Source organism: Xiphophorus couchianus, chromosome 23 (assembly GCF_001444195.1).
Source record: "Xiphophorus couchianus chromosome 23, X_couchianus-1.0, whole genome shotgun sequence".
NCBI classification, from domain to species: domain Eukaryota; kingdom Metazoa; phylum Chordata; class Actinopteri; order Cyprinodontiformes; family Poeciliidae; genus Xiphophorus; species Xiphophorus couchianus.
Genome location: NC_040250.1, coordinates 24562968 through 24581271, shown reverse-complemented (window position 1 = coordinate 24581271; position 18304 = coordinate 24562968). Strand labels below are relative to the sequence as shown.

The 18304-nt window shown below is 40.8% G+C and overlaps 1 protein-coding gene across 1 annotated transcript; it reads left to right on the top strand.

The window, feature by feature from the left end:
- The first annotated feature begins 4318 nt into the window (after positions 1-4318).
- On the top strand, positions 4319-11138 carry LOC114139676 (uncharacterized). Its single transcript, XM_028009724.1, has 3 exons — positions 4319-4333; positions 5985-6158; positions 8403-11138. Exons 2-3 carry the CDS (start codon positions 6124-6126, stop codon positions 9100-9102), a joined length of 735 nt encoding a protein of 244 aa, XP_027865525.1. The 5' UTR covers positions 4319-4333; positions 5985-6123; the 3' UTR covers positions 9103-11138.
- Positions 11139-18304: the final 7166 nt, after the last annotated feature.

The window sequence follows — 18304 nt, the reverse complement described above, 5'->3', positions numbered from 1 at the left end:
AGAGTTCTGCAAAGCGTCACCAAAAGGCTGCGGTGGTTTCCGAGGAGCTGAGATTGTGCTGACAGAGCGACACCGCGTCAGAGCAGCAACGAAGATCTGCTGTTTGACTCCAGAAGGTCATCCGGTTACACGAACAGCAACAACAACGCCGTGTATGTTCTGAAGAGGACCGTGTGGGTTTTCTTTTTTTTTGCTTGGTCGAAGAAATCGACCTGAAATGAGCCAGACAAAACTATGCCAAGAGGCATGGCAGCTCTTCACCGTGGAGGGAAAGTCATAAAACGTCAAAGGACGAGATCGTAGCTTAACTGCTGGGCCTGCCTGCAAAGCATTGCATGTGGTGGAAAACATTAGGGAACATTTAAGCACGTGGTTACAAATTTATTGATGGAACTTGACTTAATGTCGTGTTTTGATTGTTGATTCTATGTTGCCTTATGTTTCTGTGTTTGTAATGATGTAAAGCACTTTGAAATGCCTTGCTGCTGAAATGTGCTATACAAATCAAATTTGATTTGATTTTGATTTTACTATAATCTTTTACTTTAAATTAAACTTCTGTTTCTCAGCCTCTGCTGCAGAACAAACATAAAATCAATGAAAGAATCATCTCGCAGCAGACGCCCCCGGTCTGAAAGGCGCAGATGCTACAACCGCTGGTTCCATCCGGTGTTAATGGGTTAAATGGGGGGTAAAGTTGTCAACACCGCCTGCGGTCAGGCTCTAATTCAATCAGTGTCATCAAGTCAGTCTCTCAGTTCTGTGGAGTAAACAGCATTGACTCTGTGACCACTTAAACAGCCTTTGGTTTTTAATTGCAGTACATGACTCACAATCAGATCAATCTTTATGCATTATAGATGTTCAGTCCCAGCAAAACACTTTTCCTCCTCGCGCTTCCGATTAACGTACCCAAGAAGGTTTTTATGCAAGTGATGATGCAGTTGTACCAGTAAGAGTGAGAAAAGCGTAAAGCTGTGTCAGAAAGGTTTAAAAACTCCCCCAAAAAAAGGTGATTTGCCAACATGAAAAGATCTGAAAGGAGTCGAACGTTGAAGGATGCGGATAAAGTCGCAAAGGCTGAAATGTGAACAATATGATTTGGTTTTGATATGGTCTAAATATACATCCAACCAAATGATCATACTCAGGTAAGCTCAAGAACCCATAGTTTTTGCTAAAATAGCTATAAGTATTTTATTAATATGTGGTGGCAGGAAAAATGCATCTGATTTTGGCCTAGAGCAATCATGGAGAGTAAAATGAGTTCCTAATCTGGAGGGAGCTAGGCCGTCATCATCGACATCCTGAGGGGTGTAATCCATCCTCTCTACCTCGTCTTGACCTTAGTGGAGTGGATGCGTCGGGCTACTGGAGATCCAACTCGCAGCGCCGCCTGCATTCTGGTCAAGACTTTGGGAGAAATCGTGGAGCTTTTTACATCCAGCGTTCTGGATATTCTCCCAAAAGATAAATGCTCCGCTGAAGCCGTCGAGGCGATCGTCGGCAACAAAGCGCCGGAAGCGTTTGCAAGAGTTGTAAAGGTCAATGGAGACTTCAGTACCGACCACACTGAAAGGTTAAACAGGCTTATCGTCAAGAATGTGGTCGATACAGTCAGTTCCTCGATGACCTCACGAGAAGTCCCAATGATTCATGACATGGTTGAAGAAACCAAAGTCATAATAAAGGAACTTTTTTGTTAGACTGCACGCTTGTGAGGAATCCAAGAAAGTAAAGAAGGTCTCCATCTTCTCGAAGATCAGAGCTGAAAGTTCAAAGCTCAAAGATCTTCCAGGGAAGATGAAGGGATTCTTCACAAAATTCTCTCACAAACATTCGGCGAAGGTTGCTCCAACACCACAACAGAAGTGAAACGTCTTCCACTGAAAAGATGCCAACACCGGGCAGTCAGGTGGAAGAAGAGACAAAGTCTGCAGGAGATTCTGGCAGTCAGCCAGCCGAAGTGAGAGAGAAAACTTGCCCCATGGAGACCTTTGTTTATCCAGTTATCCTGTCAACTGAAGATCTACAGCAGGGGTCCCCAACGTCGGTCCTCGAGGGCCGGCAACCTGCATGTTTTAGTTCTCTCCCTGGTTTAACGCACCTGGATCAAATGATGGCTCGTTAGAGGCCTAAGAAGAGCATTGACCTGCTGTAAAGGTTGTTGGTACCACCAGGGAGAGACCTAAAACATGCAGGATGCCGGCCCTTGAGGACCGACTTTGGGGACCCCTGATCTACAGGAAGAGGAATCAGAACCAGAGCCAAGGTTTGATGAAACCTCTCCTGTGGAGCCTTTCATTCCTCCAGATGACTTATCTGATGTCGTAGAGCTGGAAAACTGCCCCTCCAAAGATTTGCAGATACAGGTGTTAAAACCAAATGTTTGCTTTGGTTTTAACACCTGTATCTGTAACACCAAGTGTTACAGGTGTTAAAACCAAAGCAAACATTTGTCCTGGAAGATTGTTGTTCCAGGACATCTGTCAGATTTGGATTGGGAGGAATTTGAACCGGAGCTATGGTTTGATGAAAGGAGTTTTATATCCTAGCACATCCGGGGGCACAGGAGTTTAGAGTGTATGCAAGGTTTAATGAATTCTCAACTCCCTTGTCTGCTATAGAGGAAGTTTCAGAGTATTCCTCTGAGGCATCTGAGGGAGAAACGTTGTCTGTCAGTGAGTTGCCAGCTTCCTCAGTGGAAACAGAGTAACAGGCTTCACAGGAAGACAAGAGAGGTTCGTCGTCCTTGTTGATGCACTGCCTGATTGCCCAGGCCATTAAAGCTTCAGGTTTCCTCTTGTCTCTTTGGGACGTTCGTAACATTCATGAACGGTTCTTAGAGAAAGTTTGGGCTGAAGTTCAGGGGGAACAAATTGATGGTGACTCAGAAGCAATCTCCATTCACAACCAAAAGATTGTTGAAGCTATTTGTAAAAAAAAACTTAGGGGATCCTGTCCAGTTGTGGGAAGTTTGCTTCTTTCAGAAAACGTGGACCTGGACAGAACAGTTGTGGCGTCAGTCTTAAAATATCTGAGAAGACCTGCAGAGAACCTGTTCATAGTTTCACGTTTTTTCAAAGGCCTGGGTGAAGTCATCTCCAAACCCTTTAAGTGAACGGACACATGAGTGAAGTCCGCCCCACCTGTGCAGAGTCCAGTCAGCCAAGAGGAGACCCTGTGCCCTTGACACAGAGTTACCAGATTCTGCAGGAAGTTGCTTGGCATTCAGGTTGTTTGGATCTTTTTGTCAAAAGTAGCTAAATTTACTGCTAGGATCTGTTTTTAGGTCCCATCATGTCAATTTTACCCGTTGGTTATTTTGATAAGATTGTTAAAATAAATGAAACCATCTAAGATCCTGCTTTAAAAAAACAAAACAACTATTGATTATTTTTGGTTAATCTTTTAAGAGTCCTTAACAATTTGCCTATATTGTCATTTACCACGTTATTTATTTTCATAGTGCTTTCAACATCTTTTGAAATGCTAATGCTGGTATTATTTTGTGAAGGGTGGTTGTATTGTTGTTATAATCTGATCTGTATGCAATCATATGATGTGCACTTACTAATTTATTTCTTCAATACTTTACTTTCGAGGATGACAAACGATTTTCTTTGTTGATCATAAGGTTGGCTTTCGATCTGCCTTGAATTTCTTTCGTCCGGTGGAAAATTTTAAATGGGTTTTCTTCTTGCCACTCTTCCATTAAGGTCAGATTTATGGATTTTTTTTATCAAAGTTGAAATGTCTCTGATCAATGCTGCTCTCTGGCCCTTTCTGTTTAAGTTAACAGTCTCGAAGTATTCCTTCTAATTTTTAATAACGGATTGAACAGAGCTTGGGATATTGTTTTATAACTTTATTCTTCTTTATATCTTCCACATTATTCCTGACCTGCCTGATGCTGTTCACCGATAACAATAGGTAGCCTCTTTACATTTATGTTATGCTTTGTGTTGATCTGTAACACAAATTAGCAATAATATACAAAATAAACCCCCCCCCCCCCCAAAAAAAAACGAGGAAAACTTTCCGTCCACGTTTTGCGTTTACCAAAAACTGGATTGTAGAAAATAAACGTAAGGAAAAAACAAGTCCTCATGCACCTGTCTGTGTCGCATCCGGGAGATCGGAGGAATGTGGCGTGAAGATCGCTGGGAAACACAAACAACCTCTCACTGGTAAACCATCAGCCATAAACACCAGTGAAATTGAAAATATTCAACATTTCCTGACACACCTGACTGTTTACATTCTTTTCACTTGGTTCCCCCGCAGGATCCTCCGGGCAGTGGACCAAATCAAGCCATCACTCGCTGTTTTAGTAAGCAAAGCTCCATCTAATTCACCTCAGCAACGACACACAACAAAAGCTAAATGTCAGCTCTGCAAGCCTAGACACAGAGCTGCTTTTCTTCAGCGCTTTTCCTAATATTAACACAACACCACTGTAATTATAGATAGCGTAAACAGCTCACACCGCTACATTCTGTGTTTTGACGCCATGCGTTCATGTTTCAGGCACTCCGCAATAATCTCGGTAATTTATGCACCGTAAAATTTTGATGGTGTAAAACTTTTGAGCTTATTGGCTTAAGCTAATGGAACACAGTTTTTACCACAGGTTACAACAGCTAATCCCACCTAACACCAGTTAAAGTCTGTTTACCATTGATGGGTCAACATGCAGGAAAGTAAGATTCACACTGATTACTATCTGCACGACAGAACCGTATTCTTCTAAGCTTCACATTAGGTGTTTAATGGGTTTTAAAAAAAGGGAAACATTTTTTTCTGTGATAATGATAATGTCAGTAATGGTTCAGCCTCTTTGGCTCCCAGGGGCCTTCGCTTTGGGTTTTCAACTGCAACGGGGAAGGGTGGGAAATGTGGGTATTAATGTCTTGATTGTTTTTATATCTTCAATGTGCCTTTTATTATGTTTTTAATGTTTTTAAACTTTTTATGGGTGAGAACAACAGATTACCTCATAATTTCCTCTGGATTAATAATATGCCACGTAATTCGACTTGTTTTAACTGAACTCAGCCCAACTTAACTTAACTCAACTTAACTCAAACCAACTCAACTTAAGTGGCTCACTATGGACTAGCCAGGTCTTGGTGACCCAGTTCTGGTTCTTGCTTAGCTGAGTGGTTGGTTCATGGCATCTCAAGCTTAAGAAGCAAACTTCCTCATGTGGAAACAGACTCAAGAGAGTCCAGTCAGTCAGGGGATGGACTACGGGCAATGTGATGGATCATGTAATCCAGCTAATGGGCTACAGCTCAAGGGCTACAACTACAACTCCTTGATGCATCCCTTCTGAAACACAACCAAGTCAAATGGCTGAATTCCTTCATTATGGCGTCATCCCATTTTGCAGAGTCGTGGTAGTGAGTCATTCATGTAGTTCAAGTGTGTAGAAAGAGGAATGCATCAAAAAGCTACTGGATGGGGAGGCTCTACATGACACAGTCAGACTTGTTGCTCTGTGATGTCAGATAACCTCACAGATGTGAGGTTAGGGAGGCCTGTTGACACATATAATGTGCCACAGTGAGCAGAGTGGTTAGTCATTTCAGGGTGACAGCCACGTCATGTTTAGCTACTGAACTGCGGTCGCATCCTTTTTGTTGTGGATACGACTGTTGTGCCCTGAGGAGTGAACAACCAAAATAAGACGCGACAGCAATAAAACTGCCCTCATCACGTCTCTTGTTCTGTACTCTGCGTTATTTCCACTTGATCTTGTTCTGGGGAAAATGAATTTCTAGTAGCAGTTCACAGCTGGAGGCCGACGTTCCCTCCATGGGGAACGTCGGCCTCCGATCGCAGCTCCTTCCTTCTTTTAAGAGCTATCTGGAAAACCGACACAAGCCCGCACAGATGCCAGCTGAGCGGAGGAGAAGCCTCGGGCAAAAAATATTTTTTGCACAATCATGAGTCACATGTAGACGGGTTTTGCTCCGCAGGCGCGAGCGATGGCATGTGCAGGCTGTTCAGGTGGAGTCACATTAGCGGAGACAAAGCAGAGGAGGCTCCTCACGCACTTTTATTTCCCACACCGCCACACTGGAATTATGGTTATCGTGGAGAAGTTGTGAAACAAGAATGGTGAGCTTTGACCTTGACCTACCTCTACACGGGTGAGTTCTGATAAGCAGCCAAGAGGAAAATGAACTTGTTAAAAATAAGGACCACGGGGAGTTGGAGGGGGGCTGAACTTGTCTTTAGAGGCTGGGCAGATTGAAAGTTGGCGTGACCTTGGACAAGGAAGTGTGGGGAAATGTTGAGATTGTTGATTTAATCTAACCAACGTAGAAATGGAAACCTCATGTTCTCACCTGTAGAACTGCTGGAACGTCCCAAGGCGTCATCTCCAACTTTTAAACATTTCCTCCTCAGGTTTTCAGGGATAAAACCCTGGACGAGTTGAGTGTCTTTGTCGCCATACATTACCTGATCTATGCAGCTGTACTTTAACCTAACAGGCTTCGTTCAAGACTGTTTGATGAACCCAACACTACCATCTAAACACTAGTACATTGCTACATTTTTTTCTTTTATTGGAAAATGATGACTTTAATCTTGTCAATATATGCTTAAAATACTATTAGCTAGACCATCAGAATGAGAGGGTTGACTCACTTCAGGTCTTAAAGGTACAAATTATTTTATAGCAGATAAATATACAGTTTAAAACTGAGGCTGAAAACTTGTACTTTTAATTGCAATCCAGCTGCAGTTATGTGTTCTTACAGCGATGTAGAGCACCTTAAACAAACGTTTTCACACCCCTTCAACTTTTTCTAACCATTGGCCGCATTGCAACCACAAACTTAAAAGTAATTTATGTAATAGGCCAACCCACAAAAGGTCAAGTGGTGTAGGAAATCTGTGATTGTCAAATCTTTTTAGAAATAAAAATCTGAAAAGTGTGGCATGTTTCTGCTCTCTCCACAGCTCTCATTTTAGGCAAAAAATAAAAAAAATCACAACTCTAAATCTCAATGGATTTAGAGTTGCACTTTTATTTTACATTGTTGTGGCTCTGAACTACTTCCAAACTGACAATTTTGGGCCATATGCCAAAATGTTTACACACATGTGGTCTAGATCAAAACATGTTCATCTGTTAAAGTGGCCCAGTCAAAGCCCAGACCCAAATCCAACTGACGAGCTAACTTGGAATACCTTGATCACAGACACATTTCTTCCAATCTAACTGAGCTTTAACTGACATAAGCAGAAGATAAGAAACCGTATTTTTGGTAGGTATTACAGAGTTAAAAGTATTCTAAAGTACTTAAAAAAAATACAAGTAGTGACTCAAACATAGAAGTACCCAAAACTGCAAAAGTAAAAAATAGCTTTCCAAGAAACTACTCAAGTTAAAAAAAAATACTAGCAAAGTATTTAGTAAAACGTCTGCTCTAGTACTGTGTAACCGATCAAAACACCAATCATTTAATATTTAAAAATTACATCATCAGACGGAGCAAAAATACAAAGTTATGTGGACATTTTGGTATTTTAAAGACCACAGTGAAAATAATTCCAAATAACTAAAAGAATTTTTTTTTTCTATATCAGTTCCTTTCTATGTAAAACTTATAAAACTTTAACAAAATCCACAGGCGTGTGTCTGAATCAGTACATTCCTGGTTAAGCTCACTGAACACAGACATTAGTTTGAATCGGTGAATTTGGCTAACAGTTTAATGAAGTAAGAGTAGCGATGCTTCACAGTAAAGCTACTCGAGCAGAAGTCAAAAGTCCAGTAAATGTAGCTGTAGGACGTGTTCTTGCGACAAACAGCTTGCGACATTGATTAGACGTTGACATTTCAATCTCAAGAATTCGACCACAAAACAATGTTGATTCGTTGACATCTTTTCAACATTGGTTGCTTGGCTAGAATTGGGTGATTGATTAAGATCAGCCTTTTCCTGTGGGTTGTTTCTACCCAACTCTGCTCAGGTGTCTAAAATCAAATACAGGTCATTTTTTTCCAATTATAAAAGAAACCTAAAGCTATAAAACATCACTTGAGATGGTCCATTGTATAAGATAATTAAAAAACACTTAAGTTTATTGTAAAAACTTAAGTAATTTTGCACTAACAAAGAAAAAATATATATACATGTGTGTTTGTGTGTACTTATCTATATGAACAGAAGATATATTTTATGATGGTAGGCTGCTACTGTAAGTATATGATCAGGGTAGGCAGATATAAGCTTTTGCTCCAGCCTATTCCTTTTTTTGGTAAATTATGGGTTTGTTTATTGTTATTTTTTTGTGTTTCCTGTGTTTAATGTTGACAGTTTACTGAACTGATGAAGTTACCCCCCTCTCTCTGAACTAACATTGGTTTAAACTGTGTGCAGATCTCATGAAGCCTTAAAGTCGGTGTGGAAGCTGAGCTCGCAGTGCTGGCCCGGTTCGGTCACAGAGGGAGTCCTCTCCTCCTCCAGAGGCTGGCTGCGGCGCTTCCTCTTGCTCAAGCTGGTCACCGTGCTGCTCTTCCCCTGCGGCGATGAGCTCCCCCTGCTGGTCGGCTGCGTGTTCAGCCTGCGGGCTCTGCAGCTGCTCCGCTCCCCTCACATCTCCACCAAGCCGTCCGCCGTCTTCCTGCTCCAGCTGGCCCGGACGGACGCGCTAGTGCTGCTGCGCTGGCTCATCCGGCTGGGACTGTCCATGGGACTGTGGGCCGAGGAGGAGGCGGCGGGAGCGAGCCGGGCTCTGAGCGCGCTCAGCGAGCAGCTGCTCGAAGCCCATCACCTGGCCTCGCTGCTCCTGCTGGGGCTGCTGGGGCTGGAGGCCACGCTGCTGTCCCACTGGCCGCTGCAGACCCGGAGGTTCAGGACTTCCCAGTGGGCCCGGCTGTGCTGCAGTCTGACCTGGGGGCTCGTGCTGCTGGAGCTCGTGTGTTTGCTACACGCGAGGCTCTCTGAGCGGCAGACGTACCTGTCGACGCTGCCCGCCGTCTCCCTGAGCCTGAGGAAGGTGCTGTGGTTCGTCAATTCGTGGATGCATTACGCCATTTACAGGTTTAGACCACAGAGAAGGACGAGCTCGTTTCATTAAGAGCTTCTAGAAACTCAAAGTGTTTCCACTCTGCTAAAACACTAAATCTTACAAAGTACTTTGTGGTCTGTTTTTTTTTTTCTTTAGTTCAAACACTTGAAATAAGACCAAACTAACTTACAATTAAAATTAAGTCAGCTTAATTGGACCCCTCAAACTTGCGTAAGGTCCCCCTCCCCATCTTCCTGTTGGAGGGCAAAAAGCTGCCCCGAAACAATGGCTGCCATTGGTTTTAGCTGTTGTCAATATAACGTGCTAAATCTTCAATGGACGCCTGATATATAAAAGGGACACAGTGCTTTTCTACACTATGACGACTAGATAACAAGGTCAGTAAAACGTTTTCATTAAGAAAAGAAAACAGTAGGGGGGAGAGTGAAGTAGTCCAGCTACTTTAGCGTGACTTTGACAACCTTGACATGTAGATGTGCTGCAGTTCGGTGTGTTTCGATTCAGTAAAAAATAAAAAAATAAAGAAAAAGGCGACCCACACACACCAACTGTGTGGAGCAACACCAACACCTCAGTGGAGCAGGTGTTTCAATCAACCACCGCTGTGTTGTTAGCTAATAGCAGCTATTAGCTATTAGCTGCTATAGGTGGGAGCTAATCCACCAGCTATCACTTGTTAATAATCGCAAAATAAGCATCAAGCCTAAACACATTAAACTGTAACAGACTGAATGTTCAGAAATGTTAAATGTTCTTCTTGGTGTTAAATCCTGAAACATGTTAGTTGCTATGGCAACGGGTCTGCGTGTGGCCTAGCCGACACAGACAGCGAGGGGGGAAAAGTTGTTCTTTAACGGTTTTCCTGCGCTAGTTTTTCCTTTGCCGCCGCCCGCTGCACTAAATGAATAACACCAACATCTCCAGGTTTCATTTAGTTAACGGAGCTGCTCGGCTATGGGTGGCATGTTAAAAGAATCGTCTTTTTGCCCTCCAGCGTTGTACGCATGCGCGACACTTCCGGACACGCGTACAAACCATAACATGGAGGGGCTCCACTGGAGCTGGATTAGATTTTTAACAAAGTGCTAATTCCGTTGGGAGATAAATTTTCCCCGTGTTATAAGATACTTGCACTAAAACTAGACCAGAAATGCTTGATTTCGTGTTTTTGCAGAGCATTTTATTTATATACTATAATTATGTTGATTTTATAGTCAAATAGTGTTTTCAGATGTTTTGAAGCCTATCCTATTTTTTTTTTTGTTGTTGTTTAAAGCGTCTCTTAAATTCATTCCTTAGTGTTAAGACGAATGAAAAATCTTTTAAGATTTTATTGGCCCAAATAAATAGGCAGTAATGTCTCTCTAAAAGTTTCTTATGATGATTGTAGTTTCTTTAAATAAAAAAAATAAAAAGAGCTTAGCTTATTGTAAAGGTCATCTAAAGATACGACGAGCCATTTCCTGCTTACGTTTTAAATTTCCTGTTTGTCCAGGATCCAGCATTGAACCCAGGTTTGTTTTGTTCTCTTACGCAGAAGATTATTAAATTATTTTTTGCCAAATTGTAGATTTTTAGCCCTCTGGCAAACTCTTTTCCCAGAACTCTCCTTAGGATATTTTTTAATTTATAACCAGTTACTTGAATTTCCCCGCTGGGGGACAATTAAGAGTATTTCTATTCTGTTCTTACCTACTTGACTAAGAATGCATGACTTAATGAATGTAAAAGCATTTATAATTTATTCCTCATATTGTGTTTTGGGAAATTCGCCCTAAATCTTTATGTATTTTGAACAAACGTGTCTTCTTCTTCCAGTCAAAGGTCTCGATGAAATATTACATCTTGTCCATTTGGAAGGTTATCTTACTTTACGATGGGATAAAGGGTAAAGATGCTCATGTATTTATTTCCTCTTGCTCTGTTTAATGAACATGGCAGAAATGATGCTGTCACAATTTGTAATTGAAGATATGTGTGTTTTTTTAAATAATGCTGAGTGAATAAAAAGACATTGTGAGATGAATTATGCACATAACAGCAGGTTTTATAACGAAACCTTCAATAAACCACCTAGAAAAACACTGTAAAAAGGTCAGTTTTACTGTTTTCCTGTGAAAATTACAGATGTTAAGTAATTAACGCTTCTAAAAAAATGTAAAATCACAGCTGAATTACATTAATAATCTGTTAAGATTATAAAAATCTAATGTTAATTTTGCACAGCAAAGCGACTAATATTTTTTTATAATTTTATAATATAATTTTTTAGAATTTTTGTCATTTTAAAATCAACTGATAAAAACTATAGTTTTTCCAGTATTTGTCACCATTACAGACTACAATATTTTTTCCCCCTTTTTTTTAAAATCACCATTTGTAGTTTTTAAAAGAAAAATTGATTATACTCACATATTGTTACTGTAAAACCAACATAAGCATTTTATTTAACAGTTCACAAAGGTTTCTGCGAATTAAATAAAACAAACCCTTACAAACATTTTCCACTTTACGACACTTTTCTGTTGTGATTTTACATCATTTTCAATGATTTTTTTCTTCTTTTTTTTTACAGTGCATGAGTTATGCACTATTATTGTGGAGAATAATATGTTTAATATATAATAATTTGTATGTGACGAGAAAAATACGAGTCGACTTGTTTTTAGGTAAATTAGAAACGGATTGAATATTTTCTTGCAGCTTCACCTTCGTACCGCTGGAACTGAAACCGCCCTTACAAGAAAATCCCATGTGATGCACATGGGAAAACATGGGAATCACATGGGTTTTTTCCACAAAGTATTCCAAAATCCCACGTAAACATGTGAAAACGTGTGTGAACCACATGTGCATTTTTTATGTGGTACATGATTTTCAGATGTGATTTTTACATGTAAAATGAATTAGATTTTTATTACATATTCAGTATAATCACCCGATCTTTACATGGAAACAAAATCTGATCACATGTGAGAAATATGTGACCCCATGTTGAATAAACCATGGATCACATGACCAAAATACTTGTGGAACATGGGAACCACATGTGAATTTCATGGGATTCTTTTGTAAGGGCGTAAATCGTGGTGAGCGTTTGCGTTGTGATCACAGTGTAGCAAATGAAACATGTTTATACTTTACATTTAGGGATACAGGCGCCAGGAATAACGGAAATAAAAAGAGATTTTTAATATTACTGAACACGTGTTGCTCATGGACGTCAACCTGAGGAATGAACTTTGTTTTCTCATAATTTCCAACGTAATTCAAAGCATCATGGAAAAATACCGTCTGTCTGCCTCTTAATGATAATGATCCAGTCTTTCCACTATTAATAGATTGAAGCAGGGATTCTTTGGTTCCAGCTATCGCCTCAGGATGATACGGATTTAAGCTTCTTTTTTTTTGTAAATTATTAGTATCGCTTTCCCTGACTTAACTTAGCTGGTCTTGGTGTAATCTGTTATTTTGCAAGCTGCACTTCAAATACAACAGCATTCTTTGCAGCCGTTTTTAACGATCATGACCTAATTCATTTGCTTACCTTCCGAAACTAAACTTCAAAACAAACACAAAATAAAACAAAAGTGTTTGTAGCCTTAAGTTGTGACATACATTGTGAAATAGAGGCAGAATTGGCAGCCGCAGCTCCTTGTGCTGGACCCATTTTTCCAGCATTTCCCATCAGAAAGCAGCTGAAACACCAGCCGATAAGCTTTGTGACACAACTCGACGTAGTGCAGATGAAATCTATAGTGTTATTACACGTAGCACTGGTTTAACAGAAGCATCGTACTGGGTGATCGGAACATGAACATGCCTGCGGGTTGAGCGGTTTTTACTTCCTCGTCAATATGACTGTCAAATTTTTCCATCCGAGATTTCTAGAGTTTAAATTTGGAAGGCCTTGGGTGAAGACCTGCAGCTTGACGTTTTTAAGCGCAGGCTGCGGCCTCGCTTAGTCACCAGGCTGGTTTTGTGAGATCGCAGCAGCGTTTCCGCCTGTTATATGGACAAGGAAACAATAATAGCGGCTACAAAATAAACACGCCTTGGCTGCAGGGCAACTTTCCAGGCACTCTAGCAATTTTACGCTAACATTCACGCACCGACCGTTTTTTGTTTAGTTTTAGTTTTCACATTCACGCTCATCTGCTTCCTCCTTTCCGTCCCTCGTGAACTTTCCGTCTGTTTCCACGTCTTTTAGACACGATCCAGAGTTCTCCACCACGCGCTGCTTGCTCATACCAGCGAGGTTCAGTTTTGCATTTCCCTATTGATATATTTTTAAAGTAAAACAAGATGCGATGCAAAGAGTTCAAGCGATGCATTTTCTTCAAGTAAATGACCTCAGCTTAATGAATTTATTGTTTTTCAGCCGCCTGGTTTCCGTTTTGCTAGCACACACACTGAGACTCTTCGGTGTGCTCGAGTCAAACGGGGGTCAAACCGATAACGCGCCACGCTGCAAATGGACAGATGCACACTGACGTCCCGGATATCAGCTGTTTGAATCATGCTGCACCACAGCATGGCTGCTGATGGCGAGACAACTCCCAAAAAGAACCTGATGTAGGTATTTGCACCGCTTTATTTTACATTTTGTTACACAACAACCAAAAACTTGAGATAGTGCACATTTGTTGAGTGGACTATTAACAAGTTACAAACGTGCTAATAAAACAAATGTTAATAAAAATATAAATAGATATATTTATAAATAATGTGTTATTTATAAATACATATTTTTTTATAAATATGTATTTTAAACCTGTTATTACAGATCTTGGTTTTAAGGTGGACAGTGATTTTAAATTGGACAGCCAAATCAGAGCCGTGGTTAAGTCCAGCTTTCATCATTTAAGGCAATTGGCGTCAGTGAAATCTTTTCTTTCCAGGCAGCATTTTGAAACAGTGATCCATGCTTTTATTTCAACTCGATTGGATTACTGTAACGCACTTTATCTGGGAGTTAGTCAGTCGCTGCTCTCACGTCTGCAGCTAGTACAGAATGCTGCTGCACGACTGCTGACAGGAACTCGAAAGAGGGAACACGTGACCCCTGACCTGGCCTCACTTCACTGGCTGCCGGTATATTTTAGGATTCATTTTAAAATTCTTATGTTTGTTTTTAAATCACTACATAATCTTGCCCCGGCTTACCTCTCTGAGCTTCTTCACCCATACATACCTTATCGGTCTCTTAGGTCCGCAGATCAGCTGCTTTTGGAGGTACCGAGATCAAGAAGGAAGCTCAGAGGGGACAGGGCTTTCTCTGTCATGGGCCCCAAATTATGGAACAACTTGCCTTTGCAGGTCAGGGAGGCCCCTTCACTGTCCACTTTTAAAGCTCGTCTTAAAACCCATCTATTTTATTTGGCTTTCAACTCTAGCGGGATCTAGTTTTAAATTGTATGTTTTTGTTTTTAAACTGTAAGTTTTTATTTTATGCTTTTTATTGTTATGTTGTGTTTTGATGTACAGCACTTTGTATCAGCTGTGGTTGTTTTAAAGTGCTTTATAAATAAAGTTGGTATGGTATGGTATGGTATGGTATAAATAAAAAAATATATTTATTTATATATCTAAGCATGTTTATAAATAAAGGAAAATATATTTTTATATAAATAAAAAAAAAAATTTGTTTTATACAAAAATAATTTTTATAAATCAATTTATAACACCTCCAGGTGCCTCCATATACACACAGAGGGACTTACTGTAGTCTCGCGGTTTAAGCCGCTTCAGTTTACATAAGGTTGCAGTGAATCGCTCTTTCCTGCTGTCTGTGTTATGTCCAGCAGGTGGCAGCAGAGAACAGCTGAGCCACTTTTTAAGTCATTACCAACAGATCCAGCAGCGAAAAGGTAAAAGGTTTGAATTAAGTTCTGGTTAAGGTTTGGGTTAGAAATATACTGTTTAAGGGAAAGAAATAGAAATAAATTTAGAAAAATGAATGGGAGTCAATGTAAAGTCTTTGTAAAGATAGAAATGCATGTGTGTGTGTAGAACTAAGCAATTATGGTTGAAAATGAAGGAACAACGTTCTTCCCTCCCTTGATGCTCTCTGTTTGGCAGCTCTACGCAGCTTGTGTTTGAGCTTCCAGACCTTCGCTCACATGTGAACAACTGACAGATTTTTTTTTTTTTTTTGACGTATGCTAGCTAATGTATGTATTCAGTATTTAAAATCAAAAACCATGGAATAAACATAGTCGTATTGTAGATCACTATTGAACATTTGAAAAGAAAAGTTTTCAAATGATCACGTAAACATGATTATTGCTGGATATATTATTATTATTATTATTATTGGGGTTTGTTATTGATATTTTGTGTTTTTTTTGTGAAATTTGAAATGTAATGATTGTTCATCCACTGTAGTTCAAATGAAAGAGATGCTACACTGATGGGTCGACTATTAAATATGGTTTTAATTGTTATACGTCTGTATTACTCAAACAATAAATGAAAGTTTGCGTATAAGTGGGTAAGGAGTGGGGACGTTGGTGACTTTACACTTTTACCACATGTCTGATGTTTGCAGATGCAAACATCAGACAAGGTAATGTTTCCATCCGGTTCAACAAAACCACAATGAGCGCACACAGATAAAGTGAGAATGGCGCATCATGAGTAAGAACTGCCTTTTCTTAGCACGCTATGTGTGTGAACTGCAACCTTTGAAAAAGTCTAAACAGGTTTGTGCTGGAAAAAAAAATACTTCTGAGGAACTGGACTGGAAGAAAACAAAATTTCCATTACTCATCCATTACAACCGGCTGCAAGGCGACTTTTCCGTGTTTAAAAAGTGGCAGCCGAACGGGTAATAGTTCTGTTGTATCCTCTTGGGTTCAGGACGAACCACTCCACTAAATCTGGGCCAAGAAATACTGTTCAGGTTCTTTGTGTTGGTCGTCCAGGAACATGTTGAAGTCAATGAAATCATATCAGGACTCTTCAAATGTGTCGATAGTCAGCTAAGTCCACGATAAGTCAAGCCAGGCAGATTTAGGTTTCCAGTCAATCAATCAATCAATCAGGTTTATTTGTGTACCACATTTTAGCAACAATATAGTTCATATAGTCAACTGTGAAACCAGTAACAGATATAATGAAATAACAAAGTTTATCACTTTAGATAATTAATCAAAATAGAAGAAACACGCCAAAAAGGTAATTGTCAAATGACTATTTTCCCAAACAGATACTACCTTGTACACTGTATTATTGTATTTTGGAAAATGTAATTTGTTTTTCAAAAATATTCTGGGATAAACCTATACTTTCCAGGTATGCTAACAAATTTTAGCTTAACTCTAAATATGTCTGTAATTGTGCAGCGAGGGCTCCTCCCAAGGCCTGCTTATTGTCTTTCTCTCTCTGTAGGGAGACATTTGTCAGTAAATGTAAATTAAACCTTCAGCTATTTTAGGTTGCACTCCATGAAAAGGCAGAGTACGTGATTCTGAAGAAAGACTTTATATTTAAACTCAGCAGTCAAACCAACTTCCTTCACCTGTTCAGGATCCACCAGGATCGCAGACTTGCATTGCCGCGGCAACAACACCAGCTATCGGGCTATTTGGCTAAAAGAAAGGCCTTTCAGCCTTATACGGCGTAGGTGGAGACGGATGGCTTGTTCTCACGAATAAAGCAAAGAAGCACATTAAAACGTAGAACTTCGTCCAAACATAAAGACACGACAAGGGAAACCGGCTGGAGTGAGCTGTTCAGATTGTTTCTAGACATTTTTGTTTTGTGAACAAAGAGAGGAATGTGGGGAGTAATCACTGCTACCCAGAGGGGCGATCATACTGAACAGTCAGCAGGAAATATAGAACTACACAACACACTTCCACGCATTCAGCCTAAACATGGGCGATGTGTTACTTCATGTTGTTAAACGTCCAACAGGTGACAGGACTGGAGTCTTTTGATCCCCATTTAGGTTCCCTTAAAAGCAGAAGACAAAAAATCTTCTGATTTCTTCAAAGACTGCAAATCCTTCGCAGAATTTTGAAGATTTCAAATTCAATGGACAAAGAAAATCCATAAAAAGTGAAACCCTAACTGGTCAGGGTTAGGGTTAGGTATAAAAGAGATAACCGGAGAGAGGGGAGAGATTGCTTTGCAGAATTTACACAACCAGTATCACGGAGACGACCAGCTCCGTCTGCACAAGCTGGGGTCAGTCTGGTCAGTCCGTCTGTCTCGCCTCTCCGTCTGGAGGACCAAGCTCTGACCCACAGCTGCTCAAGCATAAAACACTCCGGTGTAAAGGCTCCAATCGACCTCAGTCTGCGACTTTAATGAGTCGGACGGCGTTGATGGTTACCGCCGCTTATTTATTTGACAAAATCTGATCGTCACAGCTGAACTGCGGGGCTACAGCTGGCTCCAGACCATAATACTACCCAGGACACAACTCTGTCCTCGTGTTAATATCTGTCCATAAAGCCCCACAAAGCTCAGGACTCCTGCGCTGGTACGGCCTCGCTGCCTTTGTACGGCTCTGTTGTCAGGGCAGAGGTATGTATGGCACAACAGTGCTGCCCCCAAACCCTCTTGGAGCCAGTGAATGAGAGGATGGGCTGAGGCGAAGGGAGGGCAGCAAAGGAAATACACTCATCATCGCATTAAAGGAGAGATGGACAGAGGAGAAGAGGAGAGGATGGAGGGAGGGCAGGCAGCGGAGGAGTGGGGCTGCACTAATAGGGTTTTTTTGTTTTGGTTGGTGTGACTCACAAAGGCTTGGCCTGGTTAGCACTGCTTAGTTACCGTAACCAAACACATTAGCAGCCAGGGGGCCAGCGTGAGGACTGAAGGGCATTTCTGTTTTTCAATCTAATCTGATGTTAGTTATGACAAGGCTACAAAACACCTGTGACTTTTGACCCTTTGCACCTAAGTCACTTAATCAAGCAAAGGTGCCATGTCAGACGTCAGAAGCGAGGGACGAATCTGTTGAACAGAGCAACTGCGATTGTTTTTCCAATTTATTTCTGCCAACTTGGAACCGTAGTAGCCATGGCTTCTACTTGCTCTAAGTCCAGCTAATTTGTCTGTGGAAGTAGCAAACCCATTTGGTCTCATAGACGGTGGTATTTACAAGTTGGAAATAGCTAGCGTAGATACCGACACATACAGGCATTCCCCATATCCCAGAGGAAACTTAACCCTCTGGCAGTCCTAAAAGATGGGGTCATTTGGACCCTCTATGATGTCACATGTGCTGTTACGAGTT

What these genes read in the sequence shown, in the direction of transcription:
- LOC114139676 (XM_028009724.1), top strand. Translation starts at nt 6,124, where the DNA reads ATGGTGAGCTTTGACCTTGACCTACCTCTACACGG. An exon ending in CTTGACCTACCTCTACACGG is followed by an intron (nt 6,159 to 8,402) that starts GTGAGTTCTGAT and finishes AACTGTGTGCAG; the next exon opens with ATCTCATGAAGCCTTAAAGT.